Genomic DNA, 12,833 nt, shown 5'->3' on the forward strand with positions numbered 1-12,833 from the left:
AGACCTCTTTATTCTTGTCTCATTTCTATTAATAACAGCCTGGGTGATTTTTTAACAAATTCCTTAGCCTTCTGGGTCTGTTTTTTCATCTGTTCAGTCAGGGGGTTGAGGTTTGTGATCTGTTGGTTAAGGCCAGATCAGAGATTCTGGGGTTCTCAGATGTGTTGTTTAAACCACAGAATACTGTATCTATTAATGGGTTCCCTTACTCAAGTACTTTTTCCTTTGCAATAGTAGCTCAGGAAGAACTCAGATGTTTTTCTGAGAGATGGTACTGGAACTTGGGAGTGGGAAGAATGACAGGGAGGAGGCTGAAGTTGTACAGGAGACCAGCTTGCGTGGGAGCGGAGGGAGAACAGGGTCCTTTATACTGGGAGAGTGGAGGGCCTAATTGCCTTGCCTCATGTTACTTTGGGTTCAGGTCAGATGAGAAATGAATTCTTGTCAACGTTGGGCAGGTGAGAAGAGGTGAAGAGAGCAAGGGCCTCTGCTAGGCTCTGGCTAAGGGAAAGAGATGATTCTTTTAGGGGAAAGAGAAGGGGAAGAATCCTATTAAAAATTACCTCAGTGACTGACTGGTTAGCTCACTTGGTTGCAGCGTGGTGCTGGTAACACCAAGGTCCAGGGTTTGAATCCCCATACCAGCCAGCTGCCAGAAAAAAAAAAAAAAAAAAAAAAAAAAAAAATTGTTAGGCCAGGGTGCTTTTTCCAATTTGAGTGAAAATACGAGGTCATTCTATTGATGATTATCTTGGTTACTGAATACCACAAGGAGAAATGTAGGATACTCATATTCTATTGCTTTCTCCCATTTGGTAAAATTACAAGAAAACAAGGTAGATGGTTTGGGGGGAAATGGCACCCTATGTTCTTTATATTGGGTATTAGGACTGCAGCAAACACCTATTAATCTCATTGTTCCCCAGGATTATTTGACAGACTGGTTAGATGTCACCTTCTTCCCCACTATTCCTTATGCATCCCCTTGGAGCTTCGTGCTCGATCAGTGTTTTGAGAGCAGCTGCACTTTCCTTCTAGAGCCTTTACATATGCTTTCAGGATCCGCTTTTAGGAGAAATGCAGGGTGGTTGAGCTTCCTTTGCCTCTGTTCTAGTTGTTTCTTCCCAGAACTGTACCACATTTGTGTTTCAGAATTGTAAACAATTTCTTTCTGATTAGTGATAAAAATAAGTCTCAAGCTAAAATGTTTTAAAGTCTTATGAGGAAAAAGTATTATTAAGACAGTCATATAGAAATACTTAGTCTTAACGTAATGTTTACATAGAGTTTAAGTTTACTTTCTGGTTTCAATAGAACAAGTTGAAATCATCGCAGAAGGATAAAGTTCGTCAGTTTATGATCTTCACACAATCTAGTGAAAAAACAGCAGTGAGTTGTCTGTCTCAAAATGACTGGAAGTTAGATGTTGCAACAGATAATTTTTTCCAAAATCCTGAACTTTATATACGAGAGAGTGTAAAAGGATCATTGGACAGGAAGAAGTTAGAGCAACTATACAATAGATACAAAGGTGAGTGTTTACTTGTTACTTTAATATTTTGAACAAGGTTTTTCAAAGTTATGGGCTTGTGAGAAATCAGATACCACGTAGAACATAAATTGGGTGAGTGTGTCTTGGAATTAATTTATTTTAAGAGATGTGAGAAGAGAAATTATTTTCCTCTTTTCACGAAAATTTCTTCTTGGCCTCTTTATTTTTTCCCTTGTTCTTATTTTCCTTCTCCATTATCCAATTTGAGAATGGGGGATGAGGGACTGTTTTCTCCCCTCATTTTTATAAAACTCAGCTGAATCAGATTTTAAGAAAACCTGCATAATAACATTTTCAGGAATTATAGAGTAATGCATACTTGTAAAAAGTTGAACTGTACGTAATAGGTGAATAAAGAAAAGGTTAATCGTTTCTCCATCTTTTCCTTATTTATTTTCCTGAGGTAATGAATATTTAATAGCCCAGTGTGGATCCTTCCATGTCTTTTATGTTTATGCAGAAATATATACAGTTTCTTTCAAAACCTTCTCAAAAATGAGATTATATTTTATGCTTAACTCATGCTCCAGAGTCAAAAGATGTGTATGTTTTTTATTGCTAGAGATAATGCCAGAATATAATACAAAGGTGTTAGCAAGTCATATTTGATAGCAGTGTATGAATACCTCTTTCTCCTTGTGTTTGTCATTATTTAATTTCCATTCTAAGTAAATGCTGATCTTTTTTCCTTTAAACAACAGATGTTTATATCATTAGAATTGAAGCGCATAGTTTATAATTTTTCTGGTACTCTTAAGAAGTGATTGCTGTGGTAAAATGAACCTTGTTTTAAGAAAAAAAGAATTTCTGTATGTAATACTGTTAATTTAGAATGCCTACTTAAAATACGGATATGTTGAATTAGAATCCCTTGTCACTAGGAATGTCTGATTTTCTGAATGTGTGTAAGTATGGGACATTTTTCACATGAATAAATGAGACTTTTAAAAATTAAGTGTCTACCTGCATATGTACCCTCCTGTACAATTACAGAATGCTGTTTAGGGGGCAGAGTGACTTTAAATATTATTATGGGCAGAATATCTGCTAGAGTAATATTGCTTCATGTATTTAGTATATGTCTTTTTTCGTGACTGGTAAGGGGATCGCAACCGTTGGTGTGGTGTCGCCCGCACCGCGCTCAGCCATTGAACCCACCGGCCATCCCTATATAGGACCCAAACCCGCGGCGGAAGCGTTGCTGCGCTCCCAGCGCTGCACTCTCCCGAGTGCGCCATGGGGCCGCCCCCCAGTTTAAATCTTCAATAGGCATGATAATGAAATTTCTCTTCTGTAGTCCTTACACAAAAAGGATAGCCTGAATAACCTAATGTTAAATAATCAGTTACTTTTGTATTGTTCTGTCTCCCAGTCCCTTCCCTGTAAGGAAGATAATTTGAAATGACCAGTTTGGCTTTTTTTGTTTTTTACTTTCTATTTTCTTCAACTCTTTTTCTTTTTTTTTTTGTCTTTTTCGTGACCGGTAAGGGGATTGCAACCCTTGGCTTGGTGTCGCCCACACCGCACTCAGCCAGTGAGCGCACCGGTCATTCCTATATAGGATCTGAACCTGCGGTGGGAGCGACACTGCACTCCCAGCGCTGCACCCTCCCGAGTGCGCCACGGGGCCGGCCCTTTCAACCCTTTTTCTGTCTATAAAACCAGCCGCCTCTGCCTGGCTCATTGGAATATTTATTCTGTTTTATGGAATGAAGTGTTGCCTGATTCTAGAATTGCAATAAAGCCAATTGAGATCTTTAAGTTTGTTGTATTTTTGTCCTTTGACACTAATTGGTTTTTGTTCCACTTATGCCTTGACAGCTGATTAACTGAATATCTGAATAAATATATGAAAAGTAATGGGCAGAGGTTTACCTATGACCTCTAGTTTTCTGTAGTTAATGAGGCTGCCAAAGTATTCAGTCTGTGGGTAGACTGCCTCTTCTGTTTTTAGTGGGCCATTGTTGAATAATAGCTAACATTTATTGAGCATTATTTTATTTCAGTAACTATCTTTTCACAATAACTTTGTGAGAGTAGTAGTGTTTATATCTGCATTTTAGAGATGAGGAAACTGAGGTATAGAGAAATTATAGAATTAGGTAGTAGTAGAGTCAGGAGTTGAACCCAGGTATCATGACTCTTGAGCTCTAAGGACATCATAATCAGGACACAAAAACCACACCAGGGAAGGTTTAAAGAGTTGGTTTTACTATGAAAAAGGAGTAAAATAAAATTCTAAGGTGTAACAGGTAGCAGTTCAAGGAAGCTGCTACCACTCCTGGGGTTTAGGAAAGTGAACAAACAAGGAAGGAATTTAGAAACGTAAGAGATCCTCATAGGCTGAGATTCAGACCTTGGAGGAGAGGGCGTGGCTGCTGCAGGAAAAGGATGCCGGCTGTGTTTCCAATGTGGTGGAGGAATAACTGGTTAGAGGCCACCTGTTGCCGAGCTTTGAGAGTTGCCATTATTGGTGGACACTGAAACCCTTGCCCTCTGCAGAAAACAGACTGCAGTAAGAAAAGTTCCTTCTTCCTCTTCTGACCTTTCATTGCCTTCTCTTGGTAGAACCTAACATTGAGCCAGTTGGCAAGAGAAATGAAGACTTAAGGTTTGTAGTCCAGTATTGCAAAGTAGGGCAAAGAAGGGTGGGTTTATTTTTTTTATTTTTTATTTTTTTTTCCTTTTTTTTGTCTTTTTTCGTGACCGGCAACGCAACCCTCAGTGTCGTGCCCGTACCGGACCGGGACCGGCAAACGGGATCGCAACCCTCGGTGTTGCGCCCGCACCTCACTCAGCCAGTGAGCCGCCGGTCTGTATGTGGGATCCGAACCCTCGGTGGGAGCGCTACTGCGCTCCCAAGCGGCGCACTATAGCAGTGCGCCACCAGGCCGGCCCGAAGGGTGGGTTTAAAGCTGAGAGGCAATAAGTTAAATTAATAATTGGCCTGGACACCATGTTGTACAGCCAAAACCAGCCCTATCCTGAACTTGCTAGAATTTTCTATGGTAGTACAAGTTTTATTAGAATTTAAGGAAACAATGCTTGATTCACTGGGTATAGAATTCTAGGTTGACACAATAAGTTCTTGCTCCACTTATTATCTTAGCAAGATGAAAAGCCTGCTGTAATCCTTATCTTTGTTCCTTTGTACCTAATTTAGCTTCTGTCTCTGTTGCTTTTAAGATTTTCTCTCTATCACTGGTTTTAAGCAATTTGATTATAACGTGCTTCGGTGTAGTTTTTGCACTTGGGATTCACTGAGTTTCTTAGATCTGTGGTTTTATAATTTTCACCAAAGTTAGAAAACTTAGTCATTATTTCTCCACATATTGTTTTAGTCATACCCTCCCTTTCTTTCTTTCTTTCTTTATTTTTTTTTGTCTTTTTCCGTGTCCGGCAACGGATCGCAACCCTCAGTGTTGCCCCTGTACCGGACCGGGCACCGGCAACGGGATTGCAACCCTCGGTGCTGCTCCCGCGCCTCGCTCAGCCAGTGAGCGGGAACCGGTCTGTATGTGGGATCCGAACCCTCGGGCGGGAGCGCCGCCGCGCTTCCCAAGCGGCGCACTATCCATTGTGCCACCGGGCCAGCCCGATACTTGACTTTTTCATTTGAAACTGAATTCATGTAAAATGTAATGAACTTCCAAATCAAAATTTTAATTTAGAGACTAATGATCTGGAAGGTGTTACAAAGAATGTAGAAGGAAAATAAAAGCAAAAATAATTAGAAGAAAAAAAAAGTGGATTGGTTTGTGGAATCTATAAGAAATAGAATATTTCTATCTCAAGACTATTATGAGGAAAGTAAGGCTTGGTACTTGGACTTTTTCAACTGTGAAAGTTGAATAGTTTGCAGATACAGAAAAAACTTTATACTGATTTGAGATAATTCAACTGGATGTGATGGGGTTTCGGTTGATATTTTTTATTATTATACTTTGCATTTCACAAGAAGCAAGTTTTTGAGAAGAATGCTTCCTCACCTAAGCAAGAGACCAGCTTTCAATTAGTTTGGAAGCTAAACGTGATTAACATGTAAGCAGTATCTAACACAGTTTAAACTGGTGATTGTTATGCTGACTGCTGTACATTCTTATTCACTGAAACGCACTTCTACAAGTTGATGGTTTTAGTCCAGTGTATTATGTAATTGAAAATAATAGCCCATTTCTTTTAAAAATAGTAATTATTTCTAACGTTTAATGACTCCAGACCTCCTCTTCCGCTAACTCCATACTTGTTTGTATCTAAGTAATGTAAAAAGATGAAATTCTGCCTATCTGACTTTAAAAAAGAAGTTCTAGGAAATAAATATAAGTCCTCATAGGAGTAAATAAGATCTTAATTTGTAGTAAAAAATTTAATCTTTTATGAACTTAATTTTATAATGTAGATGTGACAGCATAGAAAAACTAAAGGCCCAGATACCCAAGATGGAACAAGAATTGAAAGAACCAGGACGATTTAAGGATTTTTACCAGTTTACTTTTAATTTTGCAAAGAATCCAGGACAAAAAGGATTAGGTAAGAATTTTATAAAATTGTATTTGGTGTTTCAAATATATGCAAATACATTGACAGTATCACTTTTGTGTTGTAGTAGAAAGTTAAATGTTTTGAGCATAAAGTCATCATGAAAATACCAATTATTGAAAAACAATGAGAAACAGTGAAGTTTTAACCAGAAAATACCATGTACATTGAATAATAGGGTTGCCTTGGGTACCATATATGAGCCACTGATTTAAAAATTTTTTTTAATTATTTTATTTTTTTGGCAACTGGCCGGGGTTCCAAACCTTTGACCTTAGTTTTATCAGCACCATGCTCTACTTAACCAAATAGCCACTGATTTTTTTTAAAAAAATAAAAACTACAGTACAGAAAATAGTTAAAATTCCACTGACTTTTTTTATGCATGCATTCATTTGTGATCCAGAAGATATTTTAGAATCTTAGGATCTATAGAAATACCATTATAAGATTTCTGAGTCATAGAATGCCAGATAAATTCATTCTTTTTGGTTATGATTAATTCGAAAACTATAAGAAAGGAAGAAAAAGAAAATGATTATTATTCATAATCTTATTATTCAGAAATAACCACTGTTAGTTTAGATCAGTCAACTCATACTAAATGTAATATCCATACATTTGCTTTGGGGGCCGATAGGGTATATGGAAATAAAAGATACAGTTAATTTACAAATTACCTTAAAAGATTAGATAATAGTAGATAATACAAAGTAATAAATGTGTGTAAGGGTTTTGGAGAAAAGGACAAATGATTAAAAGTGGGAGTGGTTGGGAAATGCTTCCAGGGCAAGTTGAGATATGAACTGAAGGATTTGGTATTTGGCTGGGCAGGGGTAGATAAAAAGAGTTCTAGGGAAAGGATAGTTCTGAATGAAGATTTAAAGAAATAAGCTTGATTTCTTTGTAGAAGAGAGAGGACATTCCTTTGATTTTAGTGGGAATGGTTGTTTGGAAATTAAATTGGTGGGACACAAAAGTCTTATTTATTTATTTATTTATTTATTTTTCCTTTTTGTCTTTTTTCGTGACCGGCAACGGATCGCAACCCTCAGTGTCGCGCCCGTACTGGACCGGGACCGGCAATGGGGTCGCAACCCTCGGTGTTGCACCCGTACCTCGCTCAGCCAGTGAGCCGTCGGTCTGTATGTGGGATCCGAACCCTCGGCGGGAGCGCTGCTGCGCTCCCAAGCAGCGCACTGTAGCAGTGTGCCACCGGGCCGGCCCCAAAAGTCTTATTTATAACCACAGGACTCTTCTAAAACAGGACAGAAAGGTTTAAATTGGAATTTGGGGGAAATGGGAACCCACTGAAAATTTTGATTTAATCTACATTAGAGTAAAAATTTTAATGTAAACTTTCAGTGTGCCTGGAAATGTGCTAAGTACTTTACATACACTGCCTCATTTAATGTTTAACAGTTTTATGAGTTAGTCATTTAATAATTTACTGCCTCCTGTGTGCCAGATACACAGTAATAGAATGCTAGCCATTTTTTATCCTTAATTTACATATGAGGAAACTTAGGCATAGAAAGGTTAAATAACTTGCCCAATGATGGAAGTGACTTTTTGTTTTTGAAGATATAGTAGTTGGAGAGGCTAACTGGGGCCTGTTGTACTAATCCTTCTTTATAAGTTAGATTAGATGGGGAAAAAAGCATTGATGTAATAACACCAAGGTCAAGAGTTCAGATCCCTATACTTGGCCAGCCACCAAAAAAAAAAAAGCATTGAGAAACGGATTATAAGAATAGGGATTAGACTGAGGATGTGATTGAAAGCTAGAGAGGAATGGATAAGTATACAATATTTAAAATGGAGAATTGGCCTACAGAGTGACTTAAACATGAATGAATTGATTAAAGATTTTCAAAATATTTGTACAGCAAAATTCTAAATAATGAAGCTTCTTTTCCAGCTGATTGTTCAATGTAGGTTGGGTTTTATTCTTATAGGAAAAATCCTCATTTGTTGGCAAAATAAGCTGGGATACCTAGGGTTAGTTTCTCTGTGGCCAACAGTTAACTGGGCTAATTTTTCTAGTTTCCTCTCCTTTCCACATATAAAAATCTGTTTAAGTCTTTGAATTTGCATGTATACGTTAATGGAATTAATTATTTTGTGGTATTTCAAAATGTAGCACAATATTTAGATCAGATTAAACATGATGTGAATGTCAAATGTTGATTTAAAGGGACTTAACGTATTTCTTAGTTATATCCCTATTCTTTACTGAAGCACAAAATTAATAGTGTTTGGGGTGAATATATGTTTTGGTATTGAATCTTAGTTTTTATTATATGTGGTGAAATAAAGCAAAATTAAATTTTTATAGCTATTGGATATATTAACATGATGGTAAGTTGGAATTTTGATTCCAGGAAAAAATTGACAAAAAGATTACGTGAGAGCATTAGATTTTAAAATTACATAAGTATGCTTAAGAAAAAATATAATATTGCCTAATGGATGTAGAGTTTCTGTTTTGCAAGAAGAGAATTCTGGTGATTGGTTGCACAACAGTGTGAATGTACTTAACAGTGCTGAACTGTACACTTAAAGTCTAAGATGGTAAATTTTATGTTATGTATATTGAACCACAATAAAAAAAATCATTTTAGAAAAACCGCTAAAAGTATAGAATGTACAGTACAAAGAGTGAACCCTGATGTAAAATGTGGACTTTTAGTTAATAGTAATGTATCCATACTGATTCATCAGTTATGAAAAATATACCACACTAAAGCAAGATGTTAAAAATGGTGGAAACTGAGGGGAAGGCAGGAAAGAAGAGGGTATTTGGGAACCTTTGTACTTTCTACTCAATTTTTCTGTAAACCTAAAACTAAAAAATAAAGTCTATTAATTAAAAGAAGTAAAAGAAAAATATAAAAGACAAATTATTGTTTCTCTTTTTGTCTTGCATTGGTGTTAGGTGTCAGGAAATGTAATGACTTGCTTAGTTGAAGAGTGATTAAAAAGAAAACAGTTTTCCTGACAGCCTTAAAGGGTTCACAGGGCTCTTAAGTTACAAGATTTGGCAGAGAAGGATTAGATCATAGGAGAAGAGGTGAGGCCCAAAACACAGTGGCAGAGAGTGACAGTGACAACACTGTGGTTTGTTTATAAATAGCTGTACTAGTTATAATGAGAGTTGGTGTTTCCATATTTTTTCACTTTCTATAACCTTATTTCTTGTGATACCAGGATAGGGTGCTACATCTACCAACATCTGCCTTAGTCACCTGCCATTTCTTTTCTTTTCTTTTTTTGGCGGCTAGCTGGTACAGGGATCGAACCCAGGACTTTGGTGTTATGAGCACCGTGCTCTAACCAACTGAGCCAACCGGCCAGCCCTATCAGCTGCCATTTCTGGTAGTTGTCTGAATCTTACCTGAAAGGGATTTCATAAGACCTCTGTAAAATCTAACCTACCCAAAGTAACATGCCTACCTGATTTAGCTTCTACTTTTGAACATACAGGGACTGGACACACTTTGTTTAGGAAGTTGTCCATTCCCGTTATAGAATATTCTTATTATTACATAGTTCTTTCTTATTAAGCTACATCTTTGTCTTTATAACTTCCACCCTTGTTCTCTATCTTCCAGTGCAATACAGAGTTTAAGTCTAACCATTTAAAGATCACTATCACTCATCCCTTGTCCTTTTTTTCCAAGCCAGGATTCCAAATATTTTAACTATTCTTCATTAGAGGAGACATTTGTTATTACTCTTATTGTCCCCCCAAACACATTTCCGATTTTTCAGTTTCTCTCCAAACAGAGTTCTTTAATACTGAACATAATATTCCGAAAGGAGGCTGTTTAATGTAGAACACTGTAGATCTGTTATTTTTTGTTAGACTGTTCAGTCTATTAATTTGGTCAAATATTACATAGGTTTTTGGACAGCCATGTTATTTTTAGAGCCATACTGAACTTTTATTAGACTAAAGTCTGTAGGTCATTTTGTTGAGAATTGTGTTTCACCTTGAATCTTTTACCTGTGCAGGTGGTTTAAAAGATTTTGTTATTTGTTAAACATTTAATATTTAGACATAATTTTATAGTGTTTTAAAGAGCATTTTCATACATATAATCTTATTTAGTTCTCATCACAACCCTTTGAGCTAGGTAAAAAGCATATTCTTCATCATACTGATGAAGAAACTCATAGCTGGAGAGACTTAGTAAGGTCACATAACTATAGAGTTGGCGGAACTGGGACTAGACCTCAGCTCTTAAGACTTCACGGTCTCTGTTCTTTTTGTTATATTGTGTTGTGCTAACTGTAGATATTTTTGAGTAAATTAAGACATTGGGAATAGGATTTTTAATTACCATTCCATCCTCCCTAGTGAGTTGGCAACATTTTATCTACCTTAAGGACTATGTTTAGGTCTAGTCTCAACTCATTTCCGTGTTCATCCTGCATTCAATTGATAATCTTTTAGGAAAATCCATGTTGTGCCCTTGTTGATTCTGTTTGAAAGAATGATATTGGGAGTATCTCTGTTTGCATTTTAAATTTTACTGTAAGGCCTTAAGGATTCATTTGGAAGGTTTCTCAGTTTTAGGCAATACTGTTTCTAGGACTTGCTTGTCTCTTTCTTTCATTTATTCTAAATGTTCTTATTTCTTACCTTATCACTGAATTTGCTCGGTTTTCTAAAACTACTTCAGAATCTATAATAATAATTTTAAGAATTATTTAAGATAAATAATAGTAAGGCTGCATGTATTATTTATCAGGCATTGTGTAAATGCTTTATGTGTATTATTAAGTCACTTAATCCTTACAAGAACTCAGTAAGGGTAGGTAATGTTATCTTCATTTTAAACCGAATCACAGTGCTTGCTTCACTTTGGCAGCACATATACTAAAATTGGAGTGATAACAGAGAAGATTAGCATGGCCCCCATGCAAGGATGACATGCAAATTTGTGAAGTGTTCCGTGTTTTTTTTTAAAAAAAACAAAACAAAAAACCCGAATCACAGAGAGGTCAGCTAAGTTGCCCAAGGCCACTTAACTAGTGGTAGGTAGAGTTGGGGTTTAAGGGAGTTTAACACTACTGTGTTAAACCATCTCTATCCCTGTACTGGCCAGCCACAAACAAACAAAAACCACCTCTTTCTAGCTAGGCTGTTCTCACTATCACTCAAACATTTCTCTGTAAAGGGCAGTTTTCCTGTACCTGTGGCAATTGACATTTTTTTCTTGTGCAGTTTAATCTTATGTATTTCACTTCTTAGTTATAACATTAATCTTTTTGAGTCTTCCTTTTTTATTCAAAAACATTTATTGACTGCCTACTTTGAGAGCATGGAGTCAGGAGCATCTTAAGTCTGTCTGGGGAAGTTTGCGATATCTTCAAAAAGGTTACAGTTTTTGAGCCTGGAATGAATACCCTTTTTCAACGCCAAAATAAAAAAGAAGCTGCCATTCCTGGTGGAGGGATTAGCATGTTCACTTGCTCAGAGGTGAGAGAACATCACACCTTGAAGAACTGCAAGTAAGTTCATTTGTCCGAAAGCAACAGGAAATCATTGAAGAATTTTATCATGGAAGTGACACCAAATTCATGCCTGAAAGGTCTGTCTCACAGCCTTGTGGTTCTTTTAAAGGAGGAGAGGCAGGATTACAAAGAGAGAGATTAGTTATGGAACCTGGCACTGTGATTTAGTTAGAAATGAAGAGTACCCTAACATAGGCCCTGATGGGGGATAGAGAAGAGATAGATTTAAAAGGTACTTTGAAGGCAAAATGAGAGAGTTTTGATTGGATGTGTATAATGAGGAAGAAAAGGAGTCTTCCCCAGCAATTCTCAGCACCTTTTGGGGACATTTGGAAATCTGTTGTGGTGTTTTTTGGTTGTCATAATGACTGAGGGTTTCTACTGGCTTTAGGGGGTTGCTAAATGTCCTACAGTGCATGGGACAGTTCCTCACAATGAGAAATTGTGTTTCATTGAGAAACACTGTGTAGGGGGTTGTGGCAGTCATGAGAGAGGGAAGGGATAGCAGGTCTGTAGACATAAGTTATAACATCACGGTCAAGGGTTCGCATCCGAAGAGGCCAGCCACCAAAAAAAAAAAAGAATATAGAAGTAAGATAATGAGTTCAGTTTGAGCCCTGCTGAGTTTGAGTTGTTTGTGGATACCCAGTTGAAGATGTCCTTAGGCCATTAGATATGCATATGAATCTAGAATATACAGATAGGTTTTAGATTTAGGAGTTGTTACAGGTGGATGAATGTATAACATGAGAAATGGTATAGGTTTGAAAAACTGAGGGAAGCAGGAGTAGTAGTTATTGTTGACACACACTGTTACAGAACACCAACATTTAATGGATGAATGGAGGAAGAAGAGCCAGTAAAAGAGAATGAGAAGGCCAGACAGGACAGAGGAAAATCAATAGAGTGCTATCATTGAAGCCAAAGGAAGTGACAGTTCCAACCACAAGGTGTGCTCAGTTCTGTCAAATATGGCAGAGAGCCAAGTGAGTTAAGGACATAAAAGTGTGTGTTTGACAACCAGAAGATTCTGCTGATCTTTTAGAGATTAATTTCAGTGGGGTGGGTGATGGAGGTAGACATTGGTTAATAGGATTAGAGTGTGGGGGAGGTGAGGAAATGGGGCATTGAATCTAGACTACAAGAAGTCATCTTCTTCCACAACCTGAACTTTCTTTTTTTTTTTTTTTTTTTTTTTTTTTTTTTTTTTTTTTTTTCC

At 37.1% G+C, this 12,833-nt stretch overlaps 1 protein-coding gene across 1 annotated transcript in view; it reads left to right on the forward strand.

The window, feature by feature from the left end:
- Positions 1-708: 708 nt before the first annotated feature.
- DCUN1D1 (DCN1, defective in cullin neddylation 1, domain containing 1) overlaps positions 709-12,833 on the forward strand; it is a 20,388-nt gene continuing 8,263 nt past the window's right edge. Inside the window, exons 1-3 of the mRNA XM_008572236.1 lie at positions 709-1,531; positions 4,121-4,163; positions 5,952-6,082. Coding sequence (XP_008570458.1) covers positions 1,357-1,531; positions 4,121-4,163; positions 5,952-6,082 — 349 coding nt within the window. The 5' untranslated portion in view covers positions 709-1,356. The remainder of the gene's footprint in view (positions 1,532-4,120; positions 4,164-5,951; positions 6,083-12,833) is intronic.

This window comes from Galeopterus variegatus, unplaced genomic scaffold (genome assembly GCF_000696425.1).
Source record: "Galeopterus variegatus unplaced genomic scaffold, G_variegatus-3.0.2 Scaffold766, whole genome shotgun sequence".
Taxonomy (NCBI): domain Eukaryota; kingdom Metazoa; phylum Chordata; class Mammalia; order Dermoptera; family Cynocephalidae; genus Galeopterus; species Galeopterus variegatus.